Here is a 21,428-nt window from a genome sequence, read left to right on the forward strand (position 1 = left end):
AATGGATTCTTTTAAGATTGCTCCAATCCATGTATACTGTTCTCTGATGCAGTTTGACACTGCTTACTCTAAGAGACAGGATCTTGAAGAAGATAGACAAGTCATTTGATCAAATCTGGCAGTTGCTCTTTTCTTATGATCACTCCTTTGCCTAGTAGCAGAAAACTTCTAACTTCATACAAAGGAACTGTAACAACTGTCTACTAAATCCTACAAGCTTAGTAATTCACATAGCAGCCAAGCAGAGCAAGGCCAATTGATTACCAGTGTTCTGGAGCAGCATTTCCCAACCCTGGATCCCCAGATGTTGTTGGGCTACAACTCCCATCATCCTTAGCCAGCAGTGCCAGTGGTCAGGGGTGATTAGAGTTGTAATCCAACAATATCTGGAGAGTCACAGGTCCCCCATCCCCACTGTAGAAGAATCCTCACCCAGTTCTTACACCCATAACCTCACCTAGTTCTCATGGCAATTGATCATCATTATTACTCTGGATTCTCTTGCATTTGTCTTGCTGCAGTTTCTGTGAATCATCTAGTAGCCAGCTGTGCCAAAGACTGTGCTTATGTACCCACCCCTTTGTCAGGGCAGAACCTATCTTACAAAAGCAAAACTCCATGTTACACCATCAGAAACAGTTCAGGCTGCTTAGGAAGGAAGCTGGTGTTTCATTTCATCTGTGGATGTATTTATCATTGTTCTTATTTTTGAGTACCTCTTGCAAAGTGATCATTAGCTTGAATAAAAAATAAGTGACTGGGCCATGCATATAAAAGTTATGTGTGGTGATCCATTATGATTCAGTCAGGTGTTTGTTAGAAACTGAGTGTGAGACCAAGGATCAAAGCAGCTTCTAATGATTTAGAACTAAAGTCAAATTTTCTCATGAACAGGCTGCTCCCCAGCATGGAGAGAGTGGTCTGGTGGCTTCCTTTAAAGCTTCCCCCACCCCCTTTAATTATTGTTTTATTGAATAAGCTTATAACATCTTCCACAATATTAACATAAATGCACCAGTAACCTAGTAAAAAGAAAGTGAAGCCTGGAAAGGAGAGGGAACAGTTAAAGGAAATACAAAGAAAGTTATACATAGGAGGTCATCATATCATCAAGTGAAGCACCTATACAAGCCAGTCAATATGTAAATTTAGCATTATTCATATCCCTTGCCCCAGACACTAGGCAAAGGTCTCTATATATGCTGACCATATCTGCCTTCCTTTGAAGCTTGGGTTTCTTCAGATTGGCCATGGGAAATGACATAGAATGAGGTGACAAGTGTGGAAAGTTTAGTGTCAGTGAATCTAGGTATGTTACCAGTTTTCCATTCTTTCTCTGCTGGGATGAGGGCAACACTTTCCCTCCATTGCTCATGGAGCTGGCTGCCCAGGTGGGCTTAGGGAATGAAGAGCTCAGGAAAGACAGGCTGGTGTGTGTGGCTCTTTCTTTCAGATCTCTGCCACGGTGTCTTCTTTCTTTCTTCCTTCTCATCGAGAATTCATTGTCTTGTCAGCCTCTAGTTAGCTGGCGTGCGTGCGAATCATAAATTACACAGCCTGGGCCTCTACTAGGCTTCAGCACAGACAAAAAAATTGCACTCCATCACTGTGTCGCCCAGCTTTTAGCGGTATTGATCAACGCAGCCCCCTCCCCCCCTTTCATTTTAACCGAGCTGGTTAAGTGCAGTATCTTATTTTGTGCTGGGACAAATGAAAAGAATATTAGCAGGGGTTGAAATATATCTCTTTTTTATCTCTCTGCTACTTTTTTATTGAATCTCTCTGAGTAGGTGGCTTTCCGCAGGATGACAGCCTCCTGACAGGCCCCTCATTAGAGACTAGACAGTAATTGTGATGCATTTCCCTGCACGGCCTTTTCACTTCTTTCCCCTTCCCCCCTTCCTCCTCTCTCCCTTTCTCCTGATTTGTAAAGTGATTGGATGTACAGACTCGCTCAGTTTCTTAAATTATTGCCCAGCTCAATCCATCTTCCTCTTGCTGAGGATGGGCAGCTGTGGGCTCAGAATCAGGAGCTGGAGACTCAGCTCCTTGTGGCAGAAACAGAGCGCTGACCACTCCTGGACATGGAATATTGGGCTGGAGGGGCCATGGAGTTGGCACTGTTCAGCAGAAGCACAGACCTCTGCTGTCTGAACTCCCTGGGTACCATACCTGTGACTGTAATCCTGGCAAACTTGTGCTCTTCCTTATCTCTACATAAGTCTTAGTGAGTGTGGAACTAAGCTTTAAACTAGGGTGGAACTAAGCCTTCAGTTAAACTCCCCCTTCTCTCCAACCTCTAGTTCAACTCACCCTGTATCCTGACATCATTAAACGGTGTGATTCTCCACCACACTTGTGGCAAGACACACAGTAAGTTGTACAGTACTAGGCATTGTCAAGGGGAACCTCCCATTTTCAGAAGTAGCGCTGTGTGTCTTGTAATGCTTAGATCCACCCTCCCTAAGGTCCTGACTATTTAAATGTTGTAGTAGATGCTTTCTCAGGATGTGAGGAAACAAAAGATGTGATTCCTAAAATGCTCCAAAGTAGTAGGCAGTTTTTCACACACGGTTCAAATAAGCAGTTAAACAATGGCTAATCTTTCTGGAAATGTTTTTTTTTGGGGGGTGAGGGGGTCGTTCTGTTTGAGAATTTAGAAGCATGGAAGTGTAGCGTTTGAAAGGAACCTGAGGGTCATTTAGTCCAACCCCCTGCAATGCAATAATCTTAGCTAAAGCATCCATGGCAGATGGCCAATGAACCTCTGCTTAAAAGCATCCAATAAAGAAGAGTACACCACCTTCCGAGGGAATTGGTTCCATTGTTGAACAGCTCTTACTGTCAGAGAATTCTTCCTCATGTTTAGTCAGAATTTCCTTTTTTGTAACTTGAAACCACTGCCTTGAGTCCCACCCTCAAGAGCAGGAGAAAACAAGCTTTCCCCATCTTCCATGTGACAGCCCTTTAGACACCTGAATATTGTTATCTCCTCTCACTCTCCTCTTATCCAGGCTAAGCATACCCAACTGTCTCAGCTGTTCCTCATAAAACTTGGTTATCATTTTGTCAGGGACTGGCAGGGCTCCGAAGTGTGTGTGGTGGAGGCAGCGGTCAAGGGGAGTGACCCAGGAAAGGGGACCAGTGACATATGGGGTTTGACGCTGCCCACAAGGCAGGACGTGGGGGAGGAGGGAGAGTCAGGGCAGTCCAAGATGGAGGAAGGCACATGGAGGAAGAGACTGTTCAGAAGACAGACGGGTCAGTAGACTCCTCACCTTCCTCTGCCCCACTGTCTCCTCGAACAATGACAACTTCTGTGCAGGAGGCGTCTCAGTTTGTGGGTGCACAACCTGTCAGGAGAGGGTATATAAGCTGGCAGGGAGGAGGGGTCTCACTGTTGCTGCAACTGATCCACACGGTGTAGATTTGTGTGGGACAGTTGCTTAGTGGCTAGAGGTGTGTGTGCATCTGCATTTGAAGCACGACAAGAGTTGTTGTAAATCACAGTTACAGGAATTGGGTGGGTACCAGAATCCCATTTTTAAGATGTCATATTATGGGGGAAAGAGTAATGGGTCTTTAGTGAAATCCACAAGCCCCACTCCCTGATCCCACCAATTTTAGCCAAATCACAATGTGTTTCCCCTGCAGTCTTCTAAATCTGTAGCTAAGAAGGACATCACAAAAGTTAAGGGGGCTGGGCCCCGTCTCACCCACTGTAATCCAAGCAGTGGATTTTCTCATTGGCTTGTGCTGTCTAGGGATAAGTTCTCTGCTGGTACTTTAATTATATGGTTGTGGTAAGCTGAAATCTGAGTGATACAGACTTAATGTATGGAAGATCCTGTTTTAGGGTTAGGGTTACTGAGGTTACTGTTCAAGGCTTTTGTGTCCATTTCTCTCTTTGGATTTTATGATGTACTCAAGGCCAGGCAAGGTCAGTCAAACACTGTTTTTGCGTATTCTGCATTTGCCCTTTTCCCGCTGACCCTTGTCTCCTGCCTTGCTTTTGGTAGTATTAACTGCCATTGCCCATATGAGGAAAAGAGGGGAAAGGGGCGGCACTTAAAAGGCAGAAAAAACTAAAGTAAGACATTTGTTGAGGTGTGTACTTGTGTCCAGCGGGATGAACAAAAAAAACCCCGTGCCTAGAAAACATGAAACAGAATAAAACATGGACCAAACAGAAGTGTGGATGTCCCCATAGTTGCCTAAATCTATTCTGAACTTCTAACAGAAAGCATGACCAGACTGTGATATAAGTTGTCTAGGGAAGTTACAGAAGCAACGTCACTTTTCTGTCTTAAGTTTCTTCAGGTTTCTGCCTTAGCCTTTGTGGTTCCTTCCCACTTGATACATCAGTATGCAATGGTATTTAAGTGTACTATGCGATAACTAATTTGTTTTGACTAGCAATCTATCTTGCACAGCTTTACATCGGCTAAATTTGATCTCCCCCTGAGTCTGCATCCCTGTGCTCTTTTGGATGCATTATTTTGACACCTGAACAAATTCCTGTTAATTGTCATGTAATTATCATTCTCGGGAGACAGTGACTGCTGTGCACAAGAAGTTCAGTGTCCTCTTTGATGCCAAACAAGAAATTGCCAAAAGAAGAAGGTAGAAGAGAACTCAGAAGAAACTTGAGCTGCTATCAGTAGCCTGAACAATTCAGCTTGCCTTATAGGGACTGGATGTTTGGGCAAGTTTGTCAGATCCCTAGGAGAAAATGTCATTGAAGGGTCGGATCTGAATGCTTAGAATAAAAACAAACAAGCAAACTGTATACGAGTGCCTCCTTACAGCCATGAGCCGGCAGTGTTTCTGGGTGCAGAAGCATCATTTGGTTGCTCCAAAGCTAATGTGGACCCTCCTTAGAATGATTGTTTTCTGAGCTGGAGGGAGAGGCAGCTTGTCAGGGCAGATACCTGCTATCAGCCCAGGAATAACAGCAGGCCCATCACCAAGGGAAGAATAATCCCCACAGAACCTTCAGGAGCTTGATTACAGACCCTGAGGCTGTGTCAGCATTTCTATTATGTTTCTGCCACTAGGCTTCTTCGTAGCCTGTCAGGCAACAGGTCTCTAGTATGGGGAGAGGGCTGCTCATTTATTCTGGGGCGTTTCAGAGTAAATGATTTGGGTAGATTTGTTAGGTCAGACACATGTTTATGAAATGTGAGAGAGCAAGAGTGAAATTGCTTTGCTTTGCTGTTTGGCTGGAAAGCAGCCTTTGTTGCTGAAAATTAAGGGTATGTTGTCACAAAGCGTTGGCTATCAGATTGCTTCCATGCAAAGCACCTACGAATCTGTTTGCATCCTGGAGCATGTTGCCCTTATCCTGGGGCACTGTCTTTCAGGCTCTGTGTAAACATGGCAGATTACTGTGGTGTTGGGGAGCATCTCCACACCTACCATAACTCACAAATGCCCACAGAGGGGCAAACACAGTAAGAGTGTCTGCAGCACTGCTTCTTTGAGTTTGTGTAGAAGTGACAGGAAGTGGGGGGGGGGGGGGAGCAAGCTGTAAAATATTTGCACCTTAAAATTAGAGAAGCCAGGACACTGTCAATGCAGTCATTCAGACCCAAGTGGTGTGATGAAATATTTGCCCTGATTTGCAATATAGATTCTCAGGTATTGCTTCAATAGGCAGCCGCAGCTCAATGTGCATTTGCTTGGCGTTGTTGTACATGTTTGTGAAGCCCCATCATGCACAACCACACTGGATAAAAAAAAAGTAGTGCAGCCAATGCCTTAGTTTGCATATAGGAATCCTTTCTTCTTCTTTTCCTTTGCTAAAAATATATTTTATTGATTTTCTGAGCTGAGTACTGAACATAAAAAGGATAAACAGTTATCTAGACAGAATACAGAGCTCAGTTAAAGAAGAAAATAAGTATCAGCTGAAATTTGTAGTCACTTATATTATAATATAGGCAGTCAAATAAAGGTGTTGCTCCATAGTGTTCCATGTGATGATGGTGGAGGGAAACCATGCTCAAATGATTTTACAAAGTCAATGCAAGCATACCATATTGTATAGAAGGTGTTCACTTTCACCCTGGTGTGACGTTCCTTTTGTAAAATGGTTAATTTTTCCATAAGGGTGATGTCCCATACTTCTGAGAACCAAGCTTCAAAAAGGTTTGTATCTAGAGTCTTCCAATATGTTGCTATCACTAATTTAGCTGCTGCTAATAACAGCAGAGTAAGATTGTTATTGGTTGTATCTTGGTTTTGTGAGGAATCCTCTTTATATAGATATTGGTTAGAAAACAACTACAACAAACCCCTTCCACCTCACAGCTATGCACTGTCTCTTATACAGCCATATTTTGTATTATTACGCCTTACCCGTTTAGCATGCATTATTATTTAAATGTCTAAAATTCCAAAAATACTCAGATGCATCCTATGTGTATTCAGAAAGCAGTCTGTACTGTATACACACAGTAAATTTTCAAAATGCTTATTCTACAGTTGTCCCACAAAAGTGGTGGTGACATCTCTGGAATGCTTCAGGAATAAACTCATTTTTTTATTCCAGTATGGGGCATTACTACAAGTATCCCCTCCAGCCTTTTGTGAAGAGATGTTTTGTTGTTATGACATCTACACAATGTGCATGTACCTTAATTTGGCAGCAATTTTGGCTACATCTAACAGCAGAAAGGATGAAAAAGCCACTGGGGACAGGAAATTGTGCCGCTGCAGACCCATTGGCCCTGCAAATGTCTTCCTATAACCTGAGACAATTCTAGGCACATTCATACATGCAGAGGTTCCTCCTGGGTAAGTGATAAAGTTGCTCAGTTCTCAGTGATGCAACCACCATGCTTCCTTCTTCACAGGCTGCCAGCAGGTGTGTTCTTGTTGTCCGGACAGACCCACCTAAGGCTGTGATGTGTGAAGGGATTTCACAGAGCTGCTCTTGTGGTTTCTGTGTTGAAGTACCAACCCCCCTCTGCCCCGCTTTCAGGACAGGAAATATTCAGTTTCAAACACTTAGAACGAAGCATTTATTTGGAGCCCAGGGGAGTCTGCACACACAGGAGAGGGACGTGGCTGGCCCTTTTCATCTTTGCAGTGTTAGCAAGCCAAGGGCTGCAGGGGAGAGAACAGCCGTGCCAAGGAGGGTAAACACTGGAGATGAACCCTGCTGAGTTACAAGGGGCCAAAGGGAAGGGAAGGACAGGCAGGGAGGCCAAGCAAACACAAACACAGCTGCCAAAAACAAAGCTTGAAAGGGGCCATTTGAAGCCTGCAGCCTTGGCTGAAATATGGGGGCGTGGGAGCTCCTGGCACAATGGCATACTCAGACTTGGCACAGACCGGGCAGTGTGGTTGGTTGCTTGGCACCACACTCTCAGCTGCCTTCTTGTTTCCTTCAACAGGCGTAAGTTGGGAAGAAACAGAAAACTGTACCTGGTGGGTTCCGCGGGAGGTGCCTCTGTAAGGAGCAGATGTTATCTTGGGTGCTCGTTGACTCACAGTGCTAAAGTCACTCTGGCAACCCTCTGGATGAAATGATTTCAAGTGTACCCTTGAAATGGGTCCTTTTTCCTACAGTGAGTCTGCATTCTCTCCCTCCCAGTGTCACATAAATTAAGTGATCTGAAAAGTCCATTTCGATCTTAGGCCAGCAGAGGATGGGCACCCATATGGGTTACTAATCTAGTAACTAGTTTTGTTTCAATGCCGCCCTCTGCTGGCGATCAGATGATCAGCATGCGGGACTGTAGTTTTTGGCAAAACCTTGGCTTCGTATTTTAATTTTTTTAAACAGCTGAGAATGTGGGGGGGGGGGTTTCTTACAAGCAATTTAAAATCATATTTTTTCTGCCAAAACAAGGAAAATAATGAAGAAATTGCCACCAGAAAAAGATGGGACAGAAACCCCATTAAAGTTGAAGAGCATTGAGTTGATTGTCCTTTCGTGGCTCTGGGTCACATCTAGTGGTGATGGACAGAGAAGCAGCTCCAAGGAACATTTCATGCTCTTGCAGTGCTGTGGGAAGGGGACAGCGAGATCACCCTGCATGTTTACCCATCCAACCATGCAGACTGCAGCAGGGATCCAGCAGGATTTCCCGTTTGCTCAGAGGCTGCCTGTTTGTTTTAGGAGGGAGGTCTCAGACACCAGCATTGTTACATTAATGGGACTATAGTTATAAATAGCAGCCAGTGGGGGACCTTCTGGGGTTATTTTGGACTTTGACCACACAAAAGTGGAAAGGCTCCAAGAGGAAGCTGGGGTTGCTCACCCTCCCAGTCAATGTGAGAGGATTGTTTAGGTCTGGCTATTATTGAAAAGCAGCAGCACTTTGTGTGTGATGGAGCAACAGTGAGCACTGCAAAACAGGCCAGTTGTTCTCCTTCTGATCCATAGCAGGGCTTACAGCAGGGGTGATGGTAGAAAGGACCAGCAATCTGTCTCTGTTCTGGAAGATGAGTTTAACAATGGCTGAATAAGAATAATCTGAATAATTTGCTGGCATGAACTGCAGCATAGTTATTACATTTATGCCCCCTCCAAGGAGCTCAAGGTGGCATACATGGTTCTTCTCCCTCCCTATTTTATCCTCACAACAACCATGTGGGGTAGGCTAGACTAAGAGTGAGTGACTGGCCCAAGGTCATCCAGTGAGCTTCATGGCTGAGTGGCCACTTGAAGCCTGGTCTCCCAGGTCTTAGTCCATCCCTTTAACCACTACACCACCCTGTTTGTTTGCTTATGTACATATTCAGTCTAAAGTGAGTGTCACTGGACAAATCAAGATGGCATGTAGCTGGGATGTCTTATGGGCAATGCACTTTTTAGCATGTCAGTATGCAAAATTAAAAACAACATATTGAGTTCCTTGAAAAGGAGAGGGGAAGAGGCAGAGGAACCAGGGGCCTACAAAAAAGACCTGGGACTCAGGTTCTTTGGGCTACCTCATAACAGCACTCCTTCACTCCATCCTGATATAAGACTTCTACTACTATCCTCCACCCCCCTGAACTCTGATAATTCAAACACCGTTTGCAGCTTTAGTTATAAAAGGGAATGATGGTGTGGTAGTTTACAGCAGGGGGAGAAGAAGCCTTGAGTAAGGTGCCCTCAGTTCAATGCCCTCAACATGTATAGAGAGAAATAAAACCCTAATTCCCATAAAGGGTTCTGTGGTGCACTTAGTGAGTGTATTATATAGTGAGGACATTGCTGGTGAAAGACATCTCCCCTGAAGCATGGCCTTGTGCATAATTTGAAGGCAAGGATGAGTCAAGGTTATTTCCAAACTTATTTCAGTCCTGTTAAAGCGCCTCCCCCCTACACCTGTTTATGTAGCCCCGGCAAAGTGCTTGTGCCAACATTTTCTCCTTTGGGAGGTCTATTCCTTTCAAGGGGATTCATTTAACTGGGCTGTGCTTTTTGCTTGGGGCCATAAAATGGCACCTTTTGGCTTTTGATTGGAAGGCCATATTGCACGCAGCCTGCTTTATGGCGCATTACTGCCTCTCGCGCGGATTTAACCAATTTGATCCATGTCTAATACATAAATAAATAATCCAGCAGGAACGCTTCACATTAGATGACAATAGGAAACTATAAAGCATGCTTCCCTTCACGGCAGCCATCAGATCTGGGTGTGCTACGCCCTCTGACGACCAGAGCAGCTATCACAGCTATGGAGCTCGTGCTTGCAGCCCAGCAACTGTCTAATAATGTCTTTGGTCACTTAGTTGTTTGCCTTTAAAAAATATTTATACGTTAGCAGGGTGCTGCATGTTCTAATGCAGAGTGTAGTAACATCTCTGAGCAGGGAAAGAAACTAGCTGTAGAACATAGAAAACATAGAAAGCCAAACTGCTGCTGGCTTCTCAACAAAACTCAGTTGTGCTGCAATAGGCCATGGAGGTCTTTCTGAGGCAATTCAAATGGTACAGAAATCACTCCCCTGAAAGTTCAGAGCTCTCAGTATCTTTTGAGGTTGTGACTGGTTGAATTTGTACCAGAGGAAGAAGCCGAATAGGGTTGGTATAATTTCTAGTACTAATAAATCACATTTCATCACAATCATTTATTTGTATGTTGCCTTTCTACAGTTAAACTCAAGGTGGCTTACAACATCAAAAGAGTTACATAATTACAAAAATATAACAAAACTTAAGTTATAAGCAATAAATGAAAACATCTTAATACACATATAATAAAATAATCTCTACATAATTCATAATAAGGTCTAACAGTAAAGAGACAAAAGCATTATTCTGTACCAGTGACAGCATTTCCAGAATGAAATCTTGACTCCAGCAAAAACTCTATCCTGATAGCCTCTAGGCATCTTGAGCAGCAGCCCTGCAGGATTCACAGCTAAGATGGTCTCTGACCATTTTAGTAGCAACAGCTGTTTCTGTGGCTGGAGTCAGTCAGCGATCCACCCTCCCAGGCCAGGTAGAAACAGGCCAGCAAAGCAGGGAGCAGGTCTTGCAGGACTCACAGCAAAGATGGGCTTCTGCTTGGGAGATCTTCAAAAATACCCGTATATTTCTTAGGTTTTCAGTATCCCTCCTGTTCATCAACACACACACACACACACACACACACACACACACACACGTGACAAGTCATTCAAGGAAGTTGCTTGTCTTTTCTGAATCATCTCAAGTTTACAAGGAGCCATGTATATCCAGTTTCTCCCCTGAAAGTTTGTTTACATGGCTTGAGTGCTAAGTTGAGTGGTAGAAGTGCTTTAGTTCTGCTCGTGGAAGGTTACTATGACTTAATCCTTACTTGCACTTTTGATAGAAGTCTATTTTAAAACCACATTGTTTCTGCCTCTGCTTAGTGCCTTCTGAGGTTGTTCCAACCAGAGAAATCAATGGCATGGTTCCTAGCAGGGCGATTGGGGACAAAGAGTTAGAATATTGATGCTGAGTAAAATATACTGTTGTAAGACACTCTCACTTTTAAGGCCGTTTCATGCAAAATGAATTTCCTTCATGGATATAATTCCCATGTAAGAAAACTGGGTGTGTGCCCAAGGACCCCATTATAGAAATACATTGTATACTCTCAACAGTTCTGTAAGGAAGTGATATTTATGTAGGCAAATTGACTGGGGAGGGCGGGGTATAAATAAAAATTATTATTGTTGTTGTTGTTATTATTATTATTATTATTATTATTATTATGTGGTGTTGCCCTCAGTTGTTGTAGTGCCTGTGTATAGGTAACAATAGAAAAGTGCAAATACGTTATTGCTGCCACTTCAAGCAGTGGTAAGCAGCAGTCATAGTCAGTCTCTCTCTCTCTCTCTCTCTCTCTCTGTCTCATGGTAGTAGGAGGTGGGGCATCTTGCTTCTTGCCCGATGGTGCAGAAAGAGGCTGCCCTAGTAATTTCCCCTAGCTGCTAGAAGTGCTCCTTCTCTCCCTTTAATTGCCTCCTTCAGCCATGTTTAATTATAGGATAAGAAGCTGAAGTTAATTTCTTCAAGCTAACTTCCCTCAGCACCTGCCCACAGTCACCCCTTTCCAAGCTTATAAGGGTCTAATCCTAAGCCAGGGCCAGCTGCTGCAGCCCATTACATAGGTCCAAAGTTCTGCTGAACTTAGCCAATGGTGTGTGGCCTACAAGTGCATTCTTGAAACAAACAAGGAGCGGCATTCAGAAAAGCCAGTGTGTAGAAGAGACACAAATTGACTACTGAGCTAGTAATTGAGGCTACAGATATTTGTGGGTTGTTGTTTTTCTAAAACACTTTCTATTTCCAAGCTATAAGAGTGGTGGGGTGGTACTAATGAATGGATTTGAGGGTACCTGAAACTCAATACTCTTATCTTGTGTTCCATTACAGGCAAAAAGAAGGCAACACTTTTTGACAGCCAGGCTCCCATCTGCCCCATTTGTCAGGTCTTGCTGCGCCCGGGTGAGCTGCAGGAACACATGGAGCAGGAAATGGAGAAGTTAACACAGCTCAACATCAGGTAAGGACAGCCAGGGTCTTCACCAACCTACGTACTACCACAAGCATCAGTGTGCATAACCCCAAGACACAACTAACGTGGGTCCCATCCCTCTATAGTCAGTGTGGCATGTACCAGCTGAGCAATCTATAAATTTGTTCTTGTATACCTTGGTGAGGAGTGTTTAACTCTTACTGCAGATTTTTAGAACATTAAACTATCTGTGTACCCTTCTTTTGAACATGTGTTTTCAGTCCCAATAATCAATCAATCTGAGATGCTTCTTTTAAAAGGAGGAGGGAGGAAACTTTAGGTGTTGCAAAATATTCCCCACCAAGGCTCTCAGGCAATGTTATTTTCCTGATTGATCATACCACACAAGATTTATTGTGAGTGCAACACATTTTTGGGGATTCTTTCTCAAGGGCACTTTTTAAAAAAACAACTTTGACACACCAGGTGCAGAATTAGGTAATCTTTGGTAATATGGTGCCCTGAGCGAGCCCAAAATTTGGTGCCCCCAAATGGATCTTCTCAATTTTGCGCCCCCTCAGCTCGCTGCCCTTTTCTGGGGGAACTGCTGGCACCGCCCTAGATCCGATGTGGGGGACACTGGGAATACTTCACTAGCTCTCTGGCTGCTTCTCTCTGTAGCCAGCCCTGCCTGCATTGATGTCTCTGGTGCTGCTTCACTGGTTTCAGGGAAAGCTCCACGAAACTCCCAGCATGCATTTTTATCTCTTAACCTGTAAATTCCATACTGGCCTAGCCTGCCAATGAAAATGAAATTGAAAAGTTAGAAATCTCTGATCCCCTCCCCCCAGCTTTCATCAATTGGAAAACAAATGTTGTGTGATCTTACCAATATGGAAAACAACATTGCCAAAGAGTTTTGTTGGGGAATTACTGCCTCTCCAGGTTTCCCCTTTCGTGACTCCTATGAACAGCAGCCTCTTTTTCTCAGGCATCCTTGTCTCCCCAGTGCAGCAGAGAAGAGGTTAAGCATGTGGACACAAAGGTGGAGTCCACCAGCCCACCTCCCAGAGGCTGCCACCTGCCCTGAGGCTGCCTCTCCCTTGCCTGCTGCTGCTGCTTTCACCAGCGCAGCAAAAGTCCTCTGTGTTTTTTTAAAAATAATAATTGCATTTTAACTGCTAGCAGTTATTTAAGAAATCGCTGCAGCCAAGGGTTGGCAGATCCCTGGCCTTCCCTTAATAAAACTGCAGCCTGGGAGAGAGCGTGTTTATTTCAATTATTAATGAATTCCCCGGTCATTAAAAGGTGAAGAAAGAGATCAGGCTGCCGATGGCAGCAAGGTGATGTCATCAGGTGGCTGGGAACAGTAGGAAGCAGGGAACAACCAGGTTTTGGACCGCCCAGCACCTCAACAGACCACCCCTCAAGGTTCGAAAAGAGGGCCCAGCTTAGCCTAGAGTCTTTTCTCAGTGTAACAAGGGGGATTATTGGACACAGGTGTAAGGAACCAGTTTCCACAGGGTATAAAAAGAGGGGCCTACTGAATCCAGGCTGGACCAAGACCTCCCAGATCCATACCGATGTAGGATCCAGTACCGAGCCAGAATCTGCCACTTCTCAGATGGGAGGGAAGAGGGGGGGGGGGGAGGCAACAGCCAAGTCATTTATCCCATGTGACACCCGGTTCCCTTGTGCGCATAATTTATGGTGTAATTTGGGCTGCATCCAACTTAATAAAGGGCCACAGCAAATTAACGAACAGGTTTAAATGAACAGAAGCAATTAGCACTCAGAGGAGCCTGTGGAAAGAGCGAGGCTAGTCTTGGAGTGGAGCTGGCCGAGAGCAGCCTGTGGCTGGCGCGAGGCAGGGAGGTGGGGGGGAGGTGGCGTTTAATGGGAAAGGAAAGGAAACACTAAATCATAAAGGCTGACAAGGGCCATTGTGGGCCAGCTGACAAATGAAAAAGAATGGCATTATTCCTTTAAATAACCACGGCAGTTAAAGGGGGAGACAGCTTACTCCTAGCCCTTGCCCGCTAAGGCTGCATGCATGGGGAAGAGCAATAGCAGGGTCTTTATTAATTATTAACTAATGACTCCTACCATGCTGCAATAGATAACGCTCAGTCTCCTCTGCAGATCAGGCCCCAGGGGCTAATCACCAGCCCGCTGCCGCATCCTGCCCCAGCCTGGCAGTGGGAACAAGCCACCTTAAATGTCAGGCTGCTTTTGTGTCTCATGGGAACTGGGGTTCAGGGCTTCCTTGCATAGAACATGGTATATAAACATGGCCTCTTACATGAACTTGCCCATCTTCAACACAAATCTCACTCTGTGTGTGTGTGTGTGTGTGTGTGTGTGTGTGCATGCATGTGTGTGTGTGTGGTGCTTTGTGTATTCAAGATGGTGGCACCATCCTTCCAGCTTGTGACCCTGGACACAGAAAGGACTTGGGAGACAGAAGCCATCCATAATGAGAAAGGGAAGCTAATAACCAATCTCAAATAAGCCAATAAACTTGAAAATAAAATGTAGACTTATAAATGTGATGGGCTAGAGTACAGGAGCCCAACATACCTCTCTGCCAAGCTCCAGTCGTTACCAAAATGGCCCAGCAGCTGTTACTAATCACTGTGGTATGGGAAAATCATCCTGGGAAGTAGGAGAACCTCGCTTGCCAAGGGAAGGATCTTCTTTTTTTAAAGGGAAGATGTGCCCAACCACAGATTGTTGTTTCAGCTATTAAATAAACATTAGGGTAAAGGAAACCTCCTGTGGTGTGGGATGAAAAAAGCAGCCTTCCCTGGTCATGGCCACACAAAGAATGCCCTGGCCCATATTGTCTTCTCAGCAGGGCATCGGTGTGAACACTGCACAGTAAAGCGATTTGGACATTACTCAGAAGCATTTAACTCCAGTGTTTATGAAAAGCACCAGTGGCTCCATGGTTTGTGGCCTCTAAAGGCTTGTTTACACAGCCAAAAAGATTTAGAGGTAATGATTCCAGGGTTATCATCTTGAGGTAACAACCTTTATCTGCATTAACAAGGCACTGGGGGATGTTACAGCTACATCTCCTTACTGGTGTTACTCAATAGATGGCATTTTCTCACCAGAGATTATGACTTCACTTCAATTTACATGATATTTGTTTGTTTTCTCAGTTATGACTTGCCTTTCTTCCATCATGGAGCCCCCATCCTTTCACTAACCAGACTCAGATCTGCTTAGCTGCAGTAACGTTACTGTACCATATGCCTTCAGACCATGAATTGGATGGCGTGTTGAGATTCCTGTATTGCAGGGGGTTGGACTAGATGACCCTCAGGGTCATCAATTCTATGATTCTTTGTCTTGGACTTGAGATGTGTAATCGTAGTATCTTAGAACAAAAGAGGAGTGTTGTTTCTATTTTTAATTGAGATTGCTGACTCTGTGTCACCTCACTTCAGTGTCTAATTCAACCCTTGCTTGGGTGAGCAAATCAGTTTTCATCCCCAAACAACAGACTTATCTGTTACAGCAGGATTTGTCCCCTCTACCAGAGAAAAATAAATTCAACCTTGGTTCATTTAGGACTTTGTCATGAACTTTGAATGACAAACCTTCCTCTTCACACATTCCTTACTTATTTTTGTTAGTTTTGCTTTAATTATCTCCAGAATTAGCACTGCTTCATTTTGTAGATCCTGTGTAGGAACGCTTTAGCAAGACATTTTTCTAAACCCTCAACAGGTGTGAAGCAAGTTGCAGCTGTCTCACTGGCCATGTAGCCCAGTTGCTTATTAGAATCTGAGCCAATTGGCCACTGCAACAGCTTTGCCCTTGCTCTGGCTATGTACACCCTATGCCATTAAAGCACATCTGAAACACATTCTTTCCCCTCAAAGAGTTACAATCCCAGTGAACCTTAACAAACAACAGTGTTCAGAATTCTCTGAAGAATGTGCTTCGAATTTGCTCTAAAGGTATAGTGTTTGTACACGGCTGTTTATCCAGTGAATGTGCAGTCTGTTGCATTTGTGCCTGATTGGACGTCCTGCATATTTTTGAATGGGAGGTGAACTGGAGCACAACGGTTCCTCTGAGCAAGGCTATCCTCTGTGGGTTGAACAATGAGTGAAGCGCATGTGACATTGGTAGCCTGCTTTAGTATTGCCCAATAGAGGGGAAGTGGCTGAATAAGCCCTAAAAAGAAACTAGATAGGCAACTATCCAGAATGTTTTAGTCTGAAGGAATCTTGCTGGGGCAGGGGATTGGACTATATTGCCTCCAATGATATTTCTAATATTCTTTAATTTAAAAGCAGTGCCTAGCACCTACCTTGCCACAAAATGTTGCATCTATTTCCAAAACTGCCCTGTAAAAGTAAGATAGAAGCTTGTTTGTTTTTCAGAAGGACATGCCAGCGTGGACGGAGTTAATCCCCTCCAAGCCGAAGCTTGTAGTTTTGTTTTCTTTCAATTTATATCCTTCGCTTAAAAAGGGAGGGAGGAGGGGGAAGAAACGCCCGGCAGGTGACATATTCTAAGAGGGAGCAGCGAAATCGTGTTAACCACTTCAAAATCTCATATATTCAATCGGCCTCTGGCAAGACATCTGCCTAATGTTAGCGCTTAAATATCCTTTTCCATTTTACATGCATTCAAGTCTCATTTGAGTGAAATGAAACGGTATTATTAAAGGGAGATTTTGCACAAATGGCCTGAATTTGACATGTCAAGTTCAATGAGGCTGTTACATATGTAATGCTGAGAAGGGGCTCCGAGGCTCCTGGCACTTGAAACAGCGCCAGTGGCTCAGAAATGAAATTTGCATGCAGCCCTTTCTCTCCCCACCCTTCCACTGCCTCCCACGGAATGCCAAGTAGCTGCTCATGCAGTACACAGCCCTGGGTTAGGATCCGGGGACAAGGCACAGTGCCCCATGGTGAAGCACTGAAGGGATCGAGATGCTGGCCCCCCAAGCTCTATAGTTGACTTAAGATAAAACATTAAAAGAATCGCTGTGTTGAAAGGTGCCCCAGCTGCCCTCTAATCTGCCTCCACCCAGCCACCCAGTCATGGCAGAATCCTCTGGATCCTTTATGCAACTCTTGCAAATGGACTTTCAGTCTTCTAATGTAAAGATGATGAGATTCTACAGTGACCTTGCTTATTTCCAACACATTTGCACATTTAAGCAATATCCAGGCATGTCTAACGTCAGTACCCAGCTTTATCAGCACCTAGCGTTGGCAGGTTCTCATGAATTGCTAAGGGCCCACTCAGCCAGGTTTCCAGTCCTGGTGCAAATCCCAGTCTACCTTCCTTCCAGCTTTCCAGGTGATCAAGAGACTAGTGAGAGGCTGCACTCAAGGATAATGGAAGTGTTTGAGCACTCTCATTGGAGAGAGGCGACTTTCATGGTACTTTCCTCCTTAGAGAGGGGGTGGCACAAAAACCTGAAGCCCAAGCCCTGCTAACTCCCCACCCGCCCATCTGTTCTATTGCTGCTGAATTAAAAGTGAATGGGAAGGTATCCTAACAAAGCTAGCTAGCACTGTGGTTTTCTAACACTCACTGATTCAGGCTGTGCCACCTGCACTGATCCTACAGGTTCATTTGTAATTGTGGATTAGCACAACCTGAACAGTTTATGAGTGCATTTGCACTGATTCAGCATATCTAGTGCTCAGAAAAAAAATTGTGTTAATAAGTGGCCCTACTATTTAACCAAAATCTGTGGGTTTTATTTAGTGTAGCATTAAGCAGATAGTTCTCTCAGTGCAAGGATTTCTCCTTGTGCAGTGAAACACTTTCCCCCGTTCTTCCCCCAGCATACTCTCTAAATCTGTTCTGGGATTTCCCCTGACACTCTGGAGCAGATTTGGGGATGGCATGGGGCACATACAGAGAGGAAGAGAGGGGATTTTTTTTGTTTTACTAGTGCAACTATTTCACTGAATACCACATTGTTCCTCTACATCACAACACATGCAGGAAGTTCCTTATTTAGAGAAATGGGTCATGATGTAGGACAAAAGCTGAGAGCTTCAAGATTCTGTAGGACAACTAGATCCATAGTATGGCTGCATCCTTACATCAGGGATGGGAAACCTATGGCCCTCTAGGTGTTGCTGGACTCCAACTCTCATCAGTCCCAGCCTGCATGGCCAGTGGCCAGGGATAATGGGAATTGTAGCCCAACAGTGTATGAAGAGCCATAGGTTCCTCACGTATGTCAGGAACCTTGGTGGTCTGAGATGAGTCTGCTCATTTATTTTTGCTGAGCCATATGTATGGAATGCACACCCAGTGCTTAAACTCCCCCTTCCTCCTGTATCAGTATTTTGGTATAACATTGCCAGCATCCTCCTATTCCATTAGCACTATTATGTAGACATAACAGGAGATAGTAGAGAGAATGAGATAAAAAACAGGGCTCTTCCAGATAACCAGTGTACTGAGCATTCATCCTAATTTGTTTGTACACACACACACAGAGTGCTTTTTTCTGGGGGGAAGAAGGGGTACACATACCCCTAAACATTTTGTGAATCTAAGTTTGGCCTCATTGAAGGGCAGCATTTCAATATGAGTAGGAAAATGAAAGTACCCCTAAACATTTTTTAAGGAAAAAAGCACTGTACACACACACACACACACACTCTATACAACATCACTATTGAACATTCAGTTTGAGTGAGTGAAGGTTATATAGCATCACCTGACATTGCCATTATCTGACACTCTCGAGTGTATTTTCCCATCACTTTTCTTACCACAAAAATTATGTGGCTGTTTTTTGGAAGTGAATTTATTGTGCAAGAACTTAAGAGCACCAAATCCACTTTAATTGTGCAATCTAAATTTACTGGTATATGATAGAATCATACCTGCAAAATCGTGACAGTCTGGAAGTGGCCACACTGAGTATAATCACTGAGCACAGTCTTGAGTTCAGGTAAGACACTCCAGTTTGAAATACGGTGTTTTCTACACTTCTGTAATCATGAGTTGGATTGATCCACTAGGAACTCACCTATAGGGAGCTTATGAGCAGGTACCACAAAGTTCCCTGGGTAATCCAGCAGTTGACTGCCCCAGCCCTCTTCAGAATCCTCCTGAGAAGCTAATCCCCAAGAGGTGTGCAAGATGTAATCCTTTCCCCCCAATAAGAATAAATGGAGTGCATAAAACATAAATAAGTCCCATTGTCACATGCCATGCATCAGGGTCACCGCTCTCACCTCTTGGCTCTCTTAGATTTACGCCCAGTGACATAAACCGGCCAGACAACACACTCGTACCTCCAAAGCACCCAACACTCAGGTCTTACAGAGCTTCAAGCGAGGGAGATTAGAGACATTTATGAGTGAGGGCCTTTTTTCTTTCACAAAGCTCCATTGAAATACCTAGTAAATCTCTCACCTTAAAAGCAACCTGACAACCAAGCAGAGATCTAAAGAGACAGTGACTAGCCAGCATTACTCTCAGTGAGAATTAGACCCCGGTGGCCCCCCATCTCCCTCCATTCGCTAACTTTTTTCTCATTAGTTTCCCTTTGATTCCCCCCACCCATCAGCTTTTTAACATTTCATCCTTTCTTTCTTCCCTCTTCTCCTCCCCCTCCTTCCCATGGTATCATGGCGACATCTCCAAGCCAAGTACTTTTAATTTCGCCTGTGGCCCTTGCTGACACCGTGGATATGCACAGCAAGTTAAATTCCCGCCTGATCAATAAAGCAGAAGCCGTGTGTCCGACCGGTCGATACTTTTTTATCTGTCTTCAGCCCAGTCCTGCTGATGACAGGCCTCTTGCGCATTGCCAAAGACACTCAAGGGCAACCGGGCTTTCAAAAACACGAGCACTTTAAATATATATATATCATTATTATTATTATTATTTTATTATTATGTTTATAATCCCCTCCCAAAAAAACCTCTGATATATCCCTATAGGAAGACGGAAAGCAGTTCACAGTGTTTGGCCTTTGCTTGAAACATTTTTATGATTTATCTTAATTTTTAATTGAAAAAAAACTTGTGAATTAATTGATTTCTGGGGCTTGCCAATTAACATTGTAATTGGGTGCATGATAAATTCTGAGGCAGTGTAATTTTTTATTCTTGTCACCAAGAGGGGCTTGGTGAGGGCAGCTTTTTTCTGCATGTCCCCTTGCATAGAACGTACTCTACTTCCAAGGTACAGCCTTGTTTGCTGCTAGCAGCTTCTTCAGAAAGAGAGATCAGTAACCTATTCAGCTTTGCAAAATGGGATCTCTCAAAGGCATAAATTCATGCCTGGTAGATCTGAAGGAGAGGGCAGTTCCCTCACAAGGTTCTTATCCTTCTAGTTTTCCCTTCCCATTCCACAGCATATACCTAATCAATGCTTCCTCCATTCAGTTATGGCTTAGAAAAGTGAAAGTCTTGAGCTGTTGCTCCTGAAGTAGTGTTGCCCAGTTGAAACTCTGGGAATATGCATATACCTTTGGATCTCCCAGTGAATAGCAAATGAGGCAGCCACAGCTTATTCCATCCATTCTTTCTCTTTCTTTGCACACTTGGAGCCTTGCCTGCTTGCCACACAGCTGGTGGGTAGAAGAAAGGGGGCAGAAAGACTATGGCTACTATGTCTCCCACTTCTTGGAGGTGGTGGGGCTTCAAAATATATGAATATTTTGTAGGACACAACCTGGCAATCCTGTCTAAAAATAAATTTGGCAACGAAGAGAAATAGAGGTGTTGTCACGGCCTGGTCATTATGCTTTGGTAAGGGAATATGCATCACCCTGCTATGTAACATTTGAGTTGGCAGGTGGAGGAGATGCCCATCTTTAAAGTTTAGAGAATACTTGTGTACCATCGCCCAAATGCTCAAGTTAAAGGCCCTTTTCCCAGTCTCATTCATTACCCATTACTCAAAGACCCTGTAGGCAGAACAGAAAGAAGAGGTGAAGAGGGTATACATAAAGAGGAATGGAGAGTCAGCCCTTTACAATTTTCAACCAATAGAAGACTCATCAGCTTCTGCATAGTCCAGTGCTGTTAGCTGAAAGGTAAAGGTTACCAGAATGCCACTAGCGAGGAGATACGGCACCACAAACCTGTGTGTGGCACAACATCATTAGAGTCCAGCAGAGTCCACAAACTGTGCATAGACCAATGCTATCACTAAACCTAATGTGTTTTAGTCTTTGCCTCATCCCTAGTTTATGTTCAGTGCAGATGAAGATGAAGATGATTAATTATTATTATTAATTTTGTTTAGGAATCATTTAATTTATTAATCATTCCCATATATAAAACAGTTATATACATCAAAATTGTTGACACAATTGCACACATAAAAACAATTTTATACAAAACAATAATAAATATAAAAAGGGGATTAAAACAACTGTGTTCACATACATAAGATCAATTCAGATCGCAACCTGGATAAAGATTTTGGAAGGTTTGTTCAAAGAGGAGCATCTTTATCAGGCATTGAAAAGGCAAAGAGAAGGCT

At 43.9% G+C, this 21,428-nt stretch overlaps 1 protein-coding gene across 10 annotated transcripts in view; it reads left to right on the forward strand.

Moving 5' to 3' along the window:
• Positions 1-21,428, forward strand: part of RNF220 (ring finger protein 220) — a 327,498-nt gene that overhangs the window by 194,814 nt on the left and 111,256 nt on the right. For all 10 annotated transcript variants that reach the window (XM_081009391.1, XM_081009392.1, XM_081009388.1 and 7 more), the window contains one exon: positions 11,848-11,977. In XM_081009391.1, coding sequence (XP_080865517.1) covers positions 11,848-11,977 — 130 coding nt within the window. The remainder of the gene's footprint in view (positions 1-11,847; positions 11,978-21,428) is intronic.

Source organism: Podarcis pityusensis, assembly GCF_964106645.2.
Source record: "Podarcis pityusensis genome assembly, chromosome: 6".
Taxonomy (NCBI): domain Eukaryota; kingdom Metazoa; phylum Chordata; class Lepidosauria; order Squamata; family Lacertidae; genus Podarcis; species Podarcis pityusensis.